The sequence below is a fragment of the Cyprinus carpio genome, chromosome A17, assembly GCF_018340385.1.
Source record: "Cyprinus carpio isolate SPL01 chromosome A17, ASM1834038v1, whole genome shotgun sequence".
Taxonomy (NCBI): Eukaryota; Metazoa; Chordata; class Actinopteri; order Cypriniformes; family Cyprinidae; genus Cyprinus; species Cyprinus carpio.
This window is the reverse complement of record NC_056588.1, coordinates 6426718-6444879: the sequence shown is the minus strand read 5'-3', so window position 1 is coordinate 6444879 and position 18162 is coordinate 6426718. Positions and strand designations below refer to the sequence as shown.

The 18162-nt window shown below is 35.1% G+C and overlaps 1 protein-coding gene across 1 annotated transcript; it reads right to left on the bottom strand.

Annotated features, from left to right (window-relative positions):
* Nucleotides 1–1277: 1277 nt before the first annotated feature.
* LOC109057162 (gamma-aminobutyric acid receptor subunit rho-2-like) lies at nt 1278–18162 on the bottom strand. The gene is given in 10 exon segments (XM_042773762.1): nt 1278–1635; nt 1638–1911; nt 3099–3311; nt 3414–3565; nt 4369–4509; nt 4606–4688; nt 6164–6387; nt 8852–8919; nt 15363–15469; nt 17305–18162. Coding segments are annotated over 10 exon segments (1422 nt in total). The 5' UTR covers nt 17430–18162; the 3' UTR covers nt 1278–1600.

The following is an 18162-nucleotide window of genomic DNA, read 5'->3' as shown; positions in this document are numbered from 1 at the left end:
AGGGATACTCCACCCCAAAATTAAAATTTTGTCATTAATCACTTACCCCCATGTCGTTCCAAACCCGTAAAAGCTTTGCCTTCGGAACACAATTTAAGATATTTTGGATGAAAACCGGGAGGCCTGTGACTGTCCCATAGACTGTAAATAAATAAATAAATAAATGAAATAAATAAATGAAGTAAATAACAGTGTCAAGGTCCATAAAAGGTATGAAAATCATCGTCAGAATACTCCATCTGCCATCAGACGTGCAATCTGTGTTATATGAAGAGATGGGAACACTTTCTGTAAGCGAAGAAAACAAAAATAATGACTTTATTCAATAATTCATTTGTCGACAGTCTCCTCTGTCTCTCTCAATATCACGTATGCTGTATATGCTCTTCTGTATCTTCCGCGACAAGGATGCGCTGTTTCTACGTGTATTTAGCTTTGATTTGAAATAAAACAGTGCATCCTTGTGGCACGGATGATACAGAAGAGCATATACAGCATACGTTAATTTGGAGAGACACAGAGGAGACTGCTGACAAAGAAATTATTGAATAAAGTCATTATTTTTGTTTTCTTCGCTTACAGAAAGTGTTCCTGTCGCTTCATTTAACCCAGATTGCATGTCTGATGGCAGATGGAGTATTCTGACGACGACTTTTATACCTTTTATGGACCTTGACACTGTTATTTACTTGGCGGTCTATGGGACAGTCACAGGCTTCCGGGTTTTCATCCAAAATATCTTAAGTTGTGTTCCGAAGACGAACAAAGCTTTTACGGGTTTGGAACGACATGGGGGTAAGTGCTTAATGACAAAATTTTCATTTTGGTGTGGAGTATCTCTTTAATTTCTAATTTCTGTTCTTTTTCATAGATTTTTTTCATTTACTATTACTATTACTATTTACATTTTTTCATCAACTTTAGGAACTTTGTTGTGTCTTTAATATTTATATTGTATTTGGTTTGTTTTATGTCTGTTTTGTTTAATTTTGATGAGCACCTTGAGCACTGCAAAAGTGTATAAATATGCTATATTAATAAATAAATATCTAAACTTATTATTAAATTGCTTAAATTGCACAACACAGCAAGTCATATGATCTCAACATAGCGGACCCTATGAGGGTGAACCACCCAACTTACACATACACATCTGTAATATATACAAAAAATAATATTATTATATCACATGATATTAAAAAACATATTCTAAAAAAAAAAACTTTATTTATCGTAAAAAATAAAAAAATAAAAAAAATAATAGTACACCTACCTTTAAAAGAGAAGATAACACCAGACTTCCTTGCAATACTTAATAGTCCAATGACGCAAACATGAAGAAAAAACACATAAGCCCATACAATGTCTGATAAGTGTTTTACAGTTAATTTGTCATAAACCAGAAAAGGCTTACATGAAGCACTCAACTGACACAGACAACCCTCTTTCTCTCAGTCTTTTTGTGCATGAAGTGACAAAGGTAACTGCAATTTGGTATCACATGAGCCAATGTCTGATGTGCATCAAAAAGTCAAGGACGGTTGTATAAAACCTCCATAAGTCCAAAAAAGAGTAAAAGATGGATGTAGCTGGAGAATGATCAGCAATACACCGACCAATAAATAAGATTAAAAAAATATAGGCTCCAGGGAAGATCATGCGGGAGTACTTATCAATGGCATGCGTGTTCTGCATAATGCGTAAGGCGCGGATGCCCTTTTTCTTGGTGGTGGTGGACTCGCTGCTCATTGACAGGTGCACCACCATGTGCTCCTGTTTCTCTGGCATCATATCCTCAAGAACCATGGGAGCTTCTGTGTAGCCAGCCAAACTGTTGGTGTCAGCCTCACTGTAGGTCCCATCTAACATCATGGTCCTGGTGTGGGACATACCGCAGGTGCAGGGCAATGACTGGAACAGGTTGAGTTTGGCACCCAGGGAGAACAGAGAACAAAGAGAAGAGATCATTAGCAAGGGCACATTATCAGTTGGCTTTATTTAGCTGATGGCTAACTATCTTATCACATTACTCAACTTTTAAAAATGAGAAAATAAAGAGGGTGTTAAAATGCAATTTTTCTTTCCTGTGTTGATGTATATCCTGCAAATATACAAAGTGGGGTTGAATATAGAGTGCAACAGTTGGGGTCTAGAAGTAAAAATTCTATAATTTTTCTCCATAGAACTGATTTTGAACAATAACTTAGAAACTGTAAGTTATGAGGTTGTTAAATCAACTGGAATTCAACTGGAGTCCAACAGCTTATATTATTTAAACTTATTTAAATAATCATGTTTAAAGTGGAATATCTGATGGAAAAGCTACATTAACCATGATTCTGCCAAAAAATCTTCACTAATCAAATCGAAACAAGCAAATTGTGCCAAAAGAACTCTTTAGCGCCCACACATTCCCATGAAGTGCTGTAGATAGAGACCATCTTCTTACACTCTCAAACGATTTAAATATTTGTATATAGATATATTTTTTGTTCAAATGAAAGTTTGTAATGTTGTGATTCACCTCATAGCTGGTTGGCTTGGTTCAGGTCATATAACGTCTAAACAAAGACTACTGAAAATCTATACAGGGAAAAATGAATGGGAAAATACTTCCAGAACCATGGCCAGAGATAAAGTGGGCGGACAATGTTGCACTCTATAGAGAAGTTAAAATGGCAATAGCCTTTAACATGAGTAGTTTGTAATATTAAGCAGAATACAATTAGGCAAATTTTCTGTCTGCATAGAAATAAATTTAAAATATGCACTGTGTGAAGTATAATATCCCACAGTGCAATGTGGTTGACATGGCCTTCCATTCAGAAGTAATCAGAAGTAATATCCACACATTCTTTTGTGTTAGGATATCTGATTGGAATAACACAAGTTTTCCAATTTACATTACTTCATTTTTATTTGCATTTGAAAACCTGCATAATTGAAAAATATTTTTTTTTTTCTATTTTTTAACTGCTCACAAAATGTCATGAGGTCATGGCAAAGTAGTTGATTACAGTTGGAAAACACTGCATAATTGAAAAATATTTTTTTTTTTTTTGGTGTGTACTGTTTATTTAACCAATTCTATTTTTTACCTGCTCTCTAACTGCTCGATCTCTGAGCTTACGCTCTCTCCTCTCCTGGACCGTGGTCAGATAGTTGACTGCTGCATACTCCAAGACGGACAGAAACACAAACACAAAACTGACCCACAGGTAAATGTCCACAGCTTTGATGTAGGAGACTCTGGGCATGGAGGCGTTCACCCCAGTGATGATGGTGGACATGGTGAGCACCGTGGTGATACCGATAAAATCAGCACATCCTGTTAAGATCTGCAGGTGTGTGACTTGACATAGGAAGTAACGATGACACCTGATGCAAAAATGCCAATTTGTGATAATCTTACCTAATGAAACTCTGGCTGGAACAGCCCTGCGATCAATCCAAAATGACACCCATGACAACATAACCATAAGTGTGGCTGGGAAATAAGTCTGCAGCAGGAAGAAAAAGATGTGGCGGCGAAGCGTAAAGTTTATATACAGGCGGTTGTACCATCCTAAAGAGAGAAAGAGATAAAAATGCACATGGAGTCAAATATAAACCTAGCAAACAATTTAGCCACACTTAAAAATTAAACAATTGGCATTTACACTACCATTCAAAAGTATGGAGTTGATAAGATTTTTTTATGTTTTTGAAAGAAGTCTCTCAAGGCTGCATTAATTTGACCCAATTACAATTTAAAATAACTGTTTTCTGTTTTAATTACCATTACTCCAGTCTCCAGTGTCACAATGATCCTTCAGAAATCATTTTAATTTGCTGATTTGGTTCTCAAGAAACATTTCTTATTACTATCATCAATGTTAAAAACAGTTGTGCTGCTCAATATTTTTGTGGAAACCGTGATATTTTAGGATTCTTTGATGAATAGAAAGCACACTACAGCATTTATTTTGAAATAGAAATCTTTTGTGACATTATAAATATCTATCAAAAATCGTACTGACCCTAAACTTTTGACCAGTAGTATATTTTAAAGCAAGACAGCACAAGCACACTTTTCAAGCTAAATATTTCACAAAAATACATTTGTTAGACTGTAAATTATCCAAAATTTTTTACACATTGTCCACAATTTGATGAATCAGTAGCACCAGTTGGTTAAATGTCACTACAAAACCAGCTCAGAGAAGCCAAGTTAGTTCTGAGAAAAGCATCATATGTGTGCAGATGCCACCTGCTCTGATATTTAATGCAATAACATTCATACACATTTAAGTGTGACTTAAGTGTCCAAATCCATATTGGGGCCACACTACTTGAAATAATTCAACTTGACAAATAATCGCCCAATACCTGTGCTGCTGTAGAAAGCCAGCCGAGAGGTAGTGTGAAACTTCTGAATGAGGAACTGAGAGAGAGAGATTTTCTCATCTATACTCAAAGACTCATCTCCACTTTTCCAGTACAGCATCAGATCCTCATCTGTGTAGGCGTCTAGAAAAGAAGGATCCAATTCAGGAAAAACTAACTTGGCAGAGTGAATTGAGCATGTGCCGCACTAAAAATAACACAAATTAATGATTCGCTCACAGCTTTCCAACTCCAAAGAGCAGGACTGTGAATCCAGCGGGAAACGGCTGAAGTCCATGTTGCAGGCTGCTGTAACCGTGACCCTGGGCACAAGAACCATGTATAACACAGGACGAAAATACAGAAACCCACCGTCTTAGATCTTTATATTTCATCATATTCCTCACAGATGCCTGCTTTATTCACTTTTCAAACCCAAAATTCATGGAACTTTAATATCAAGAATTATAACAAATTCCAACATCACCAAAAAACATCAAAATACAAACTTTTAATACCATAAATTCATATCAATAATAAAAAAAAATTTACAACAACTAAAAACCATATCATATGATATCGATATTTATCACAGATATTAATTTACAGTTAATGGAGAAAGAAATGTTTTCCATACGTTTACTAGACCTTGAAAGTGAATGTAAACATAAACTGTTTGCTCTCAATTAAACTCCACAGAGTAAGCTAACTTTGAATTTAGGGCTCCATGAAATCAGTTTTATTTTCCTCTAAATTCTTTTGTATTTCCATTTTATTTCCTCTGGATTCTAGGTTTTATGATTTAATATAAAAGTATAATCAAAAATGGTGTCTAATGAAATTAATTTACAATCTAATAGACTGTTAGATTAATCCATATCCATGTCCAAATCCATGTCCAGAGCCTACCATGGGTATCAACAGTAATTTTAATTGCAATCTTGATATAACATTTTTTTTGCCCAGCCCTACTTTCTTGCTTCTGTGAAATGCAAAAGTAGTTTTCTAGCAGAGTGTCCAAGCTGCTCTTTTCCACACAATGGATGTAAAAGAGCAGCTTGGACATTCTGCTAAGCATCTCCTTTTGAGTTCCACAGAAAAGCGAAAGTCATATGGGCTTGGAATGACAGTAGCTTTGGTAAGAAAGCCCCTGCTTAGAATAAAAATGTAAATGTGATGTAAATGTGCTTAGTAATGCTAGTCAAGAAGGCATACTGGCGCCATTTTCTGAACCGACACTAAGGCTGTTTCATTTTTCTGACTCTCTCTGTTCTCTGTAGTGGTGTCCATCATTTGTCGGACAATGGAAATAATCTGGGCCAGTCCCATCAATAATGACACTTTCCCTGGAGCCAGAACAGTGTCTGAAATTTGACTTTGAACTCAGCCCCTGATTATAGCCTGCACGCAGGTAGCTTGGCCTAATTTTTAACGCGCAGCACAAAAGACACAGCAAAAACATCACAGGCCAGAAGCATCATTCTAATTTTAACACCGAAGCAATATGCAAATGCTTAAGCCCAGTGAAGTGCTTTTGTTTTTTGACCACATTTAAATGAAACCACATTCAGTAGTTGAGTTGCTTGGAGGTGAAATGTAGTAAATGCTGAACAACTGAAAAAATATTAACTTTTTCTTACACTGTACAAAATAAACAGGAATTAAAATAAATATGTATAAGTACATTTGCATGAATACATTTAAACTCTATAAATATATACACAACTTACATTTAATTGGAATTATAATGGCTCACTTAAAAGTCAGAAATGCCGGTGTAGATAATCTGCTTTTTTACCTCAGGCTGTAAAGAACGTGACCATCAGGGAACACTCTCAGCATGATATTTTCTGTGGTGGTGTCATGAATAAAAGATCTTTTAGAGTGGACGAAGAAGACGTCAGGAACCCAGATCTTTTTCACCAAGCGCCCGTCGAAAGTCATGCTTTTATTTGTAGTGCTGGTGAAAGACAAGCGCTCATCCTTCCAGTAGTGTCTCAGGTATAATGTCATAGTAAAGTCCTACACAGATGGAGGAAAAAAAGAATTTTCAAGAAGGGTTTGTACAATATTTAGTTAAAGCACAGTGATTTTTAAAGGAGGCTCTACCATTCTTGTTTTCTGAACTGTTCAAAAGTTTTTTTTTTTAACATACTAACACTTTTATTCAGCAAGGATGCAATCAGTTGATCAAGTGACAGTAAAGTAATTCATAATGTTACAAACATTTCTATTTCAAATAATTGATTTTCTTTTAAACATCCTTTTTATCAAAGAATCCTGAAAATACTCTATCACAGTTTCCACATAATTATTAAAAAGCACAACAGTTATCAACATGATTTGAAGATTTTTGAGCACCAAATACGCCTATTAGAATGATTTCTGAAAGATCATGTGACACTGAAGACTGGAGTACTGGCTGCTGAAAATTCAGCTTTACCATCACAAGAACGAATTACATCTTAAAATAAGTTCAAATAAAAACAGTCATTTAAAATCTTTTATTTATTTAAAAAAAGTTATTTTACTGTATTTCTATCAAATAATTGCAGCCTTGGTGAAAAAAACTTCTTTTAAAAAATCTTACTGACCCCAAACATGAGACCGTGCATATTCGGGTTAATCTCATGAAAACCTGTCACATTTGACCCCAAAATCAGAAAAATAAATAAATAAAAATTATATTTGGCTTTAATAAAATGAAGGACCATTAGGAATTTTAGTATTGACACATTACTAAGCATCTTACTGTGAGGTAAAGAATATTTGATTTTCATGTATGTGATGTGAAAGAAAAACTTTTTAAGGAATAGTTCTACCAAAAATAAAAATTCTGTCATCATTTACTCATTTTGTTTGCTCATGTTTTTTTCATACTCACCCCATGTTATTCCAAACCTGTATGACTTTTTTTTTTGATTTTTTTTGTATATGTCACAAAAATGAGACTAGAGCTTCTGAGACCTTTTTGAAGTACCATAAAAGTGGTTCATATGACTTGTGTGGAATATCCCAAATCTTCAGTCCTCTGAAGACAGAAGAACATAGCGCACAACTCATAGGAACCACTGTATTGGGACTTTAGTATCCTTTTGAAGCTTGAAAGCTTTATTCCTTGTCATTGCAATCAAAAGAGTGACCACATTCTTCAGAAATTCTCCTTTTGTGTTCCAAGGAAGGAAGTCTTTATGTTCACAACATCATAAGGGTGAGTAAATGATGATATATATAATATATAACGTTGTTTTTTCATCATCGTGATAAGAATAGGATTTTGTTTTCTTTACAGTAATGAGAATTGAGAGGAGGGTCATAAATTTAATGCCCAAGGATAAAAACATTATGTTGGCTTTATTTTCTAAGCAAAAAATGGTTTCTTTCTTTTTATTTTGGGGTGAAATAAGACCATGTTCTTCAAAGGTTTTGTGAGGTTCACTTATTTACTTTATAAATACAGGCAATGTACACACTGTAAAGTTTTGGGAGTGACAACTGTTTTTCGCTGCAGTACAAAACCAACTTCAGATCTTTTCCTTACAACAATTCTTTTCTTTGCAGTTTGTTTAAGTAGAAAGTTGATGTACAGTAACTCTCGATCCTCCAAATGCCTCTCTAAATTGCTCAAGCAGACCATCCCTTCTCTATTCTTTCTTTTGGTTATATAATCATAAAATCTGATGTGGCCTGTAATGATATATGGTCAAGAAAAACACCACACAGTTTCTTTGTTGCATCGCACAAAGGCTTGTGAAATCCAAAAATTGAGAATGGAATGCCAGAATGGGTGTCATATTCTGTTAAAACAGAAGTAAAAAGAAGATCCATGATCAAAGTTTCAACCATCAGAGACGGCAGCAGCTCTTTTAGGAATACCATTGTGGGATTTAAAAACAGCCAGTAACAAATGGGCAAAAAGCAAGAAAATTACGAAATTGAAAGTGATTCTTACAAAACTTGTGAAGATCATGTCCAGGTAATTTTTTTTTAACAAAATCAAAAGAAATAAATTATATATATTATAAGGATTTATATTTTATTCGAATATTTTTTCTGTTATTTAACTATATTTAAATTATACTTTGCATAGAAAATGCAACCTATTTTTAGGACCTTTTTATTTTTGGATAGTAGATTTTCATGACGATTAATCACAAAATTCTAATTATTATTAATAAATGAATGAATAGATAAATTAATAATAATAAAAAAAAGATATATAAGATGATGTAAAAACTAAACAGTTTACACAATGGTAGTGTTTTACTGGCTTTGTTTTTATTTTATTTCAATAGCATAAAAATATTTTTTTAATATTTACATTTAAGCAAAAAAAATAAAGTCTGGCTAAATTTAATTTCTTGTTTTGTCAAATTCAAATTTAACTGTTTAATGTGTGCTCATATGTTCAGTAATTTAGAATCAAATAGCTGATGATGTTATGTAAAACGACACATGTGAAAAGCAACTGTTTGGGATTACTTACCATGTCAACTTCTGAAATACTGTCCAAGCTTTCCACTTGTACATCAACTCCCACAGGAATAGCAGGACCTGCAAAAGACAAAACATGTCATCGATTTCTACAACAACTATGTTTTTCAATTGAATTACACCATCTTCTCCATCCCATTGCTACATGACCTCTTCTGCATGTACCATGCATTTATTTTTCATAATTCTCATTGTTTACTGGATTCTGACAGCTTCATACCAGTCGCAATTAGCAGGGTGTTCGCTAAGACTTCTGTGAGCATCATTAAATACGTCCTCATGGCCAGATCTGGATCTGTTTGCTTTCCACCAGATCTGTTCACAAAAGGCTTAGCAGCTGCTTTGACATCTAACGGATTGTAAGGAATGCTAGCTCTCAAAGGACGGGCCTTCAACCGGAACTGCAGCTTTGATATCCTACATGGAGATGCACTTGTAAGGTCTTTTGCAGCAAATCTAAAGCCTTGCTTTTTACCAGGATTAGTGTAATAGGGCTATCTGTCACTCAGAAGGTAAGACATTTAGGTAAATGGGCAGGGGGCAGGCCTGTACATACGGACGGGGATGATGTAGGAACGCCGGACAGATTCAAAACGAGATTTCCAGCGTGTCCCATCGCCACTCCTAGTCCTAGTAATCCAAAGAGATTACTGGAAATGGTAGATTAATCTTTGATGCTCAAAATGATAGCGACACTGACTGAAACTTGCCATTACATGTCACTTAATGTATCACTCATAAAAACCCTTCATGAAATGCACAAGCATTATTTTATATGCTGCAGAAAACGCATATGAGTCCTGTTGATAAATACTGTAACCACCAACTGTGGAGATGACTTTTACAAATTTGCTTATGTAATCCAAATCCTCATAAGTAAACGATTGCTATGCAACACTCACTGGACCATCCTGTCAATTTCCCTGTCATGTACCATCAAGGCTTTTCATATCACACAAATAAGCCTAAATAAGGACACAGCTCCTAGGTAAAATCGATTTGTCCCAACTAATCAACCCCCTGCTGTCAGTTTGAGTCTGAAACCATTAGAATGACCTTGAGTTCAGTTGTCCTATTTCTCAGTTGCAGTTACCACTTGGAGGTGGGTATTTGTGCTTTTCCCATTAAAAACAAATTCAAAGATCTCTGTATTAACTGGATATCATTAAAGTTCATAAATAAATAAATACATATTTTTCTTTCTTTCTTTTGTTTTACACACTCTTATATTGTTCAAAATCCATATGAAATTGTATTCTCTTAAAATGTTATAAAAATGTCCCCTTTTGGATTCCACAGAAGAAGGAAAGTAATAAAGGTTAAGCACAATGTAATGATTATGACAAAATGTTCCTAAAGGCATAGTTGAATGAATGAATGAATGAATGAATGAATGAAAATTCTCTTATTATTTACAAACTCTTATGTTGTTCCAAACCAATATGACTTTTTATTCTCATAAAATTCATTATCTTAAAATATAAAAATTAAAAAATTAAAAAAAGAATTATTATTTATATTCTCTCATGTTGTTTCAAACCAATATGATTTTTTATCTTCTTAAAATTCATAAAAGTATTTTCATCTTATGTTCCACAGAAGAAAGTAAGTCATAGAGGTTTAGAAGCACATAATGATTACAACAAACGTCCATTAAAGAGATCATCAAAAAATAAATTAACAAAAATTAAAGAATTTTCTCTTTATTTGCACACTTTTATCCTCTTAAAATTCATAGAAATATCTCTTTTCGTGTTCCACAGAAGAAACTCTTAAAGGTTTGAAACAACATAAAGATGAGGACAAAATGTTCATCAACAAATAAAATAAATAAACAAATAATTTTCTGTTTTTATTTTCACATCCTCGTGTTGTTTCAAACCCATATGACCTTTTATCCTCTAAAAATTCAAAGAAAAATATCCTTTTGTGTTCCACAGAAAAAGAAGAAAAGTCACAGAGGTTTGAAACAACGATTATAATAACAAAATGTTCTTTAAATGGACAGTTCATTAAAATAATAATAATAATAATGATAATGTTTTGTTATTATTTACACACTCATGTTGTTCCAAACCCATATGACTTTTTATCCTTCAAAAAAATTCATAAAAATATCTCCGTCTGTATTCACAGAAGAAAGAAAGTCATAGTCATAGTACAACAACATGTTTATTTTTAAGGTGAACTACTCCTTTTTAAAAAAGAAATAAATCACCCCTTTCCAGTGTTGATTTTATTAATAGTGCTTTTCTTTCAAAGTTCCCGAGGCTATGACATTGAGCTGGTAATCGCTGGTTGATGTTTGGCTAGTGGGCGGTCTTTAAACCAGCTGTCTGCGGGGCAGGGCAGGCTGGGATTGTTGCATGTGCTAATCCACATGACCGGTCAGTACAAACCGCTGCCAGATTAATCGCGCCTCAGCCCATAGCAGATCGAGCGATCCTCCAGATGGACCAACCCATCAGCGAGGACCGCTTAAGTCTTTAACGGACAAATAGAAAAAGCGAGAAAAGAGAGAGAGTGCCAACAAAATGTAATTTGATTACAATCGTCCTCAGTTCCGCAAGCAGCTTGTAAAACTAAGTGATCCTTTCGCAGAATGTCAGAATTTAGCCAGATTTGGCTGTACGAAAAACACGAAAAAGGCCGCTGGCTTCATCCTGGCACAGAGATGTTACTTGATATCTTTTGATCTTTCATTTCATTTCGTATCTGGTTTTCAGAAGCTGCTGGCACAGCTGGCCTGAACATTGAAATGAAAGCTGCATTGTGCATATGCAAATCTGCAGACTACAACATGATACCAATCTTTAATAATATGTGTAATCCTTCACATCAAGAAACACATACTGCCCTGTAATGACCCATAAACACGCAGTGAGTGCTATATGTTCTGTGTACATCAACTGATACTCCCCTTGTGGAGGATTAGACCTAAGCTTTATGCACCATCAGTTAGCCGTCTCTGGATTTAAACCAGAGTGCAGTCATGCATTAGCAATTCTCTTTTGCTTCAGAAGTAAAGCTCATTTATGCAGTACCCATGGCACATTATACCTGTGCTACCATTTACTAATCAATTTTTAGCATGCTTTTCAATGACCAATGGCAGTATCTATATACTGCCACTGGTCGATGAAAAGCATGCTAAAAAGCATTGTTTAATATGATAGGACACAACAGGGATGAAAGCCAATGTCATCTTCCTGGTCCAAAATTCATAATTTTATATATAATTATTATTGCAGCATATTGACAGAGCTGTGAAAAGAAATGGTTCAACAAAACCATGTAAATATTTGGAATAGAGCAAGATATTTTTGAGTAAGATCTACATGCAAAATAACCCCTTATTCTGAACCGGCCTGTTGTCATTGGGCAATTCACAACATCTTTATTTTAAGAAGAGCTTCTCTATTATTTTGGTTTTAACACAGTCTGGTCCATCTGGTATCATACATATTTTTGAGCTACAATGTCAGTATATGCATATTTCACAAATGCACTGTCAAATGCACTGTCAAATGCACTGTCAATTTTTAAGCTCAGGATCCTTTGACTTATTTGACATTTACTGAAAAATAAAACGTAATTACCATAAAACCAATTATTATTTTTATTATAAGAATAAAGTACTTTATAATAGCTCATTGCATTAATTCTACATTTTAAAATAATTTAAAAAATGAAAAAACGAAATATTGACAGCAACAATTTCTGTGAAAAGTAATGGTTCAACAAGATCATAAAAATACCTTTGATACAGCAACATATTTTTGAGAAATGTCTACACGCAAAATAACCCATTGTTCTGAACAAACCTGTTTATTTAAAGGGGACATCGGATTAAATTTTTTAAGCTTTTTTTGCATTTAGTTAGATTTCTGGCATATCTGGCAGCTCAGAAAAGCAAAAAAAGAAAAAGGAGAAAAAGCACTCAGCCAGTTAGTTATGCGCTGTCTGAGTGTGAAACCATGTCATCTGGCAAGCTTTTTTAATTTGCAGCCAGTTTCTACGCAGTAGCTCATTATCATTTAAAGAGACATGCACCAAAACGAGTTGCTGTGAACAGGGTTGTTTTTGACAAGATAAAAAGGGTGTTTTTATACAAAATCTATCTATCTATCTATCTATCTATCTATCTATCTATCTATCTATCTATCTATCTATCTATCTATCTATCTATCTATCTAGTGTTTTGGAAGAAAAGCAAATGAAAATGCCCTTTAACCCCTTGGTGAAAATCTATAATACTATGAATCTATGCCATTGGTTGACAGCTGTGAACTCATTACATCATGTTTTGAACCAGCAGTCAAGTGGATGCAACAATGCTTTACTGACAGAGCTGACAGATCTGTGTATGCGTCTGAGGGGGTGAATATGTTTGGGCTATTTTCATTTCCTTTGCTGTGACCCCCTGCTGAACAAAGAGCAATTCCCAAATGTATGCCGAGTCAGAACATTCAAACGAGTGACTTTTTAGATACTCTATTCATAGGAGGAATGGCATCAAACATGGGAGTGTTTCTTTTTCTTTGCCCTATATACAGTAGGAACACATTATTAAAAAAAGAACAGGGGGACTGTATGGACTAGCAGGAGAACTTTCATTAGTTCTTAGCTTTTACTACGCAAACTTTTAAGTGTCATACACTTAAAGAGAATCTTTGAGCTCCCCCTTATATTATCCTTTAATACAATAGCCGTGGTAGAGAAGGAATAGAAGGCATTAAAGGAATAGATCATACAAAAAAAGAAAAGAAAATTCTGACATGATTTACTCACCTTCCTGTCTTTGCAAACATTCATGCTGTTATTTTTGTCCATGGATCACAAAAAGAAGAGTTTTTGAATCTTTACACCATTGCAGTGACAGTTCAGTGACCATGACTGTAAAACTCCAAAAAAGGCAAGAAAATAAACCCACTAAAAATAAAAAGCACCATAAGAGTCTTCTGAAGTCATGAGAAGTCATTAGTCCTTAATAATCTTAAATTCTTGTTTATCAAAAATGGCAGGTTGTGTTTATACACACACAAAAACATTTTGCTGTTGACAAGCCATTTTTGAATCTGGACGTGCTTGTATGCTAAGAAAAATTAATAAATCTATCATTGAAATCCACTGAAAATATCTAATGTAAATATCTAAATGATAGCGAATAAATAATAGCAGTTTGCATTTTTTGGGTTAATTACAGTATTACTATTTCATAACCTCATCTTCCCAGAGGATGCCCAATCTGGACACACATCCAGCTGTTTCTATGTGATCTGACTGATTGTTAACTTTAAAAAGGGTGTAAAAAGCTTGAGAAAAGTGCACAAGGCTCCATCTGCCAAGCTAAAAGCTTAAAAAATGTCTAACTGCAATTGATCTGAACGAGTTTAATAAGATATTGCTTTGAAAAAGAAATATGTGAAATCAAGGTCAGAGAAAGTCCATGTCCATGCAAAAATTAAATCAAAGCACGCACATTTCTAGAAAAAAAAAAGTTCATTATTATTCTGAACATGAAAATAACAGACCGATTATATTATCACTGTAGCAATTCGAGTGGGATATTTACATTGAAAATAAGCATGAAATACAGAAAGTAATTGGTTTCTGTCCCTTTGCTTCAATGGCATCAGCTCTTGAGCTGCACAAACTCCACAAGTTTATGTAAATCTTCTCCAGCATGATCCAAAGACAATCTTGTGCTTCAATCGAAGCAAAAACGTATGACTATCTGTACAGAGAGTCACATGATCAATGGCAAAAAATGTATTTATTTGATTAGTGACATAGCAATAGTTTTCTGTTTCAGAATCATAAAACTTTATATTTCCAGTTTAAAATAAAAACGGATTTGGTTTCAGACTTTCAAAAATTTTATATTGGACGAATAAAAAATTCTATGTAAAATAATTGTTTGGGGTATATGATACACAATACAGGCAACTTTATGGTTTAATATCAATTAATAATGGGCTAAATTCGCCTGCCTATCAATGCACATCACAAACTCCAATTCTTAAAACCAAATGCACTCCAGTAAAAGTGAAATCCCAGTCTTAATTACAGGTCACAGCAGTGCTTAATAATGAGGTTGTTTACCCCTCTAGAGGGAGCCAATGTAGATTTAATGCCTGCTGGTCAAGTAACCGACCTGAATGCACTCAAACTATGCATACTAAATACTGTATGTGCAATCTGTACATAAGATCAAAACAATGCAACTATTTAGTGGCATTTAGGAAACAGATGGAGTGAAGACATCATAACAGTACTTTATCAACAGGATTTATGACTTTCTTAGTCTCATGTCTGAAGTACATTTGTCTTATTTTGAATAATCTTTAGAGGATTTGGATGCTAAACCTTTTGAATTACACATACTGAACATGTCTTTGAAGATTTTTTTTAAAAAAAGGCTCCAGACTGAGGTTGTGGCATATAAATTAAGGCAAAGAAATGCAATTTACATTTGCAATGCAGGAATATGATGAACTAACCTCCAAACGCGGGCCTCATGGTGAAGTCATGGTCATCCACTTTCAACAACTGCTCTGTTTTCAGTCGCCGTGATTTTGTCACATCCGGTGGCTTCTTTGCCAGTGAGCTGTGGGTTTCAAAGTCACAAAAAAACTCAGATCAGCCTCTTATATCACAAATTTAGACAATGTGCACTATTGCTAGGAATCTACCAGAGGTTACATGAAAAATTCAGCCTGAACCCTCAAAGTCAATGACGTTTACATAATTTCTGTGATAATGCAGCCGCAAAAGTGTAATGACGGATTAAGATCATGCACTGCGCTTGTATCAGCAAATTGTTAAGGCAGTGGTGAACTAACTGCAGCAGTCGGATCTGTTACAAATTACAGGAGATGTTATCGACAGACATTCATATGAGTCCTGAACACTGGATTCATGAACTGTGATTGTCTCAGTCAAACAGTGCACATAATTAACTCTTTATGTGACAATATAACAATCACAGACAATGAGAAGTCGACTGCCTCGTTCCTCTCATTTGTAGTTTAATTTCCTGTATTGAAAATGAGACAGAAGGCAGCTTGCTATGACAGGCACCCTGTCTGCAGTGATACTGCTGGATTTTCTCATGCAAATCTGCACTCTAACAACATGTTAATTCTGCAGATTGTTTCTTTGTTTTAATTTTGTAGACCCATGAAGCTGTACTCATGTGAGATGTTCGTCAGGACAGCTCTGTGCCAACGTACTGTCCTGTGACACATGGCTGTTTGTCTGAATAAGATGCACCAGTTCGAGCACACCAGTGATATGTGTTCGGTTCAGTGGCGGTATCATCTGTCTGGGTCACGTTAATTGCGCACTGGCCCCTGGCCTCATTTATGGCACTATTCTGTCATACAGAAATCAGGCTAATAAAGGTGGTCGAAAAATGAGTCTGCAAAAGACATCAATGAATGAGTTCACACCATCACCTCAGTTCTTATACAGTATGCAGCACGCGTCATCTTGTTACACATAAATCAGACACATTATCATAAAATGCTTGTAATTAGTAATGGACCGATATAGATCCGATACACTAAAACTTTAGTTTAAACTATTTTTACTCAGAAATTGCTAGTAAATTTCACAAATAATTACTAAGAAATGCAGCTAAATTAAACATGAAATGAAAAAGTTAACATTAAGATAAAGACACATGAGATTAGACCATATGGAGATTACCAGAATCGGCCGATAACTGGCCACTTGATCGATTAACAGAAGTGTCATACATTTTCAAAGAATTTTTTGCAGTTTTTAAAAAAAAATAAAATAAATTATTTATAATTATGATTTTTAATTTAACCCTAAAATGCAAAGCTAGCTTTCCCCCATAAAATTCATATAATATGTGGGTCAAAATGCATATGCATAGACTGTATATAACATATAGTATATAACTAAAATCAAGTTAAATTAAAATTCACACTTAATTTAGGCATTCCTAGATTTGCAGATGAAAAGACCACAAGTAAAGCAAAAACTGGCAACCAGACATGCATTTTAGGGTTAATTTCTATAATTTTATATATCTCAGCTGCTATAATTAAATAGTATAATATCGGCCAGACAGCCACTCTGCTCTGTAAATATCAGTATTAGCAGATTGTAAAACCCACTAAACCTTAAACTGAATTGCTGCCTTAAGTAAAAATCAGTCTTAACATGCAGTAATAACTTCACTGATGAATCCAGTTGAAACTGAAATCTCAACAGAAATAATAATAAATAAATACATAATCGTGACTAGTAAAAAAGATGTTGTGTGCACTTGTTGACAGACAGCTTCAGTCAACTTTATTGTGATCATTGCTATACTATTCCTCATAATCATCATCATTATTTGTGAACCCAGCAATGTGCAAGTGAAATATCAATCCAAGTTCAGTTGTCAAAGACTGAAATGCCACTTACGTCCCGTGCTTCTGAGTTTCCACAGCTCCTGTCCACCTCCTCTCTCGCGCGGTATGTTTATAACGGCATTCCCCAAACGAGCCCAGGAAGAGCACTAAAATCAGGAACTGTCTCAGGTAAGGCATTATGCAGAGCAGGTGAGAAATCTACAGGTGTGTCCTGAAATCCAGCTTAATCCATGAACTCGGTGACTCGGGGAAGGCAGCATCTTTCCGCTCTCGGCGCAGAAATCGCTGCAGCTCGCATCTCTGGCATGCGCGATGTGTGGATGGTTTAAATATCAGCGCGGCGCGACGCGACGCATGCAGCAGCTCCGCGCGGCGTCTTCTGCCTGTCATTGGTTATCAGCTGCACAGCTGCTTTGACCACATGGCATCAGCGGTGGACATACACGCCTTTCCCACAGCTGTCTGTACGGCTGGAGGAAAAGACGGATTAAGACACATATGACCTCAAAAATCTCTGCAGAGGAAACTATGAATGCTTTCAGATCTAATGCACGCGGGAAATGCATCCGCTAAAAGCCAAAACATAGCCTACTCGTGATTGACGCAATTCCACACAGGTTTATTCTCGTGGGATCAATGCATTGTAGTTGTGAAAGGACAAGTTCGATTCACTTCCGATTTTACGATTATTTTTGTTTACAGTAGGCCTACTGTGTATTACATAATCGTGGCATTTACTAGCCTATTTTTACTACACTGTACATTCAACCGAACTGAAACGAATTCGTTCTAACCTGCAGCCATATACTGTAATGCATTTTTTTTTACCATTGAGTCATAAACTAATTTGTAGACCGAAAATGGCCCAAAAGATACTTAATATAGCAGGTTTTAAAGCATGATTAAAATA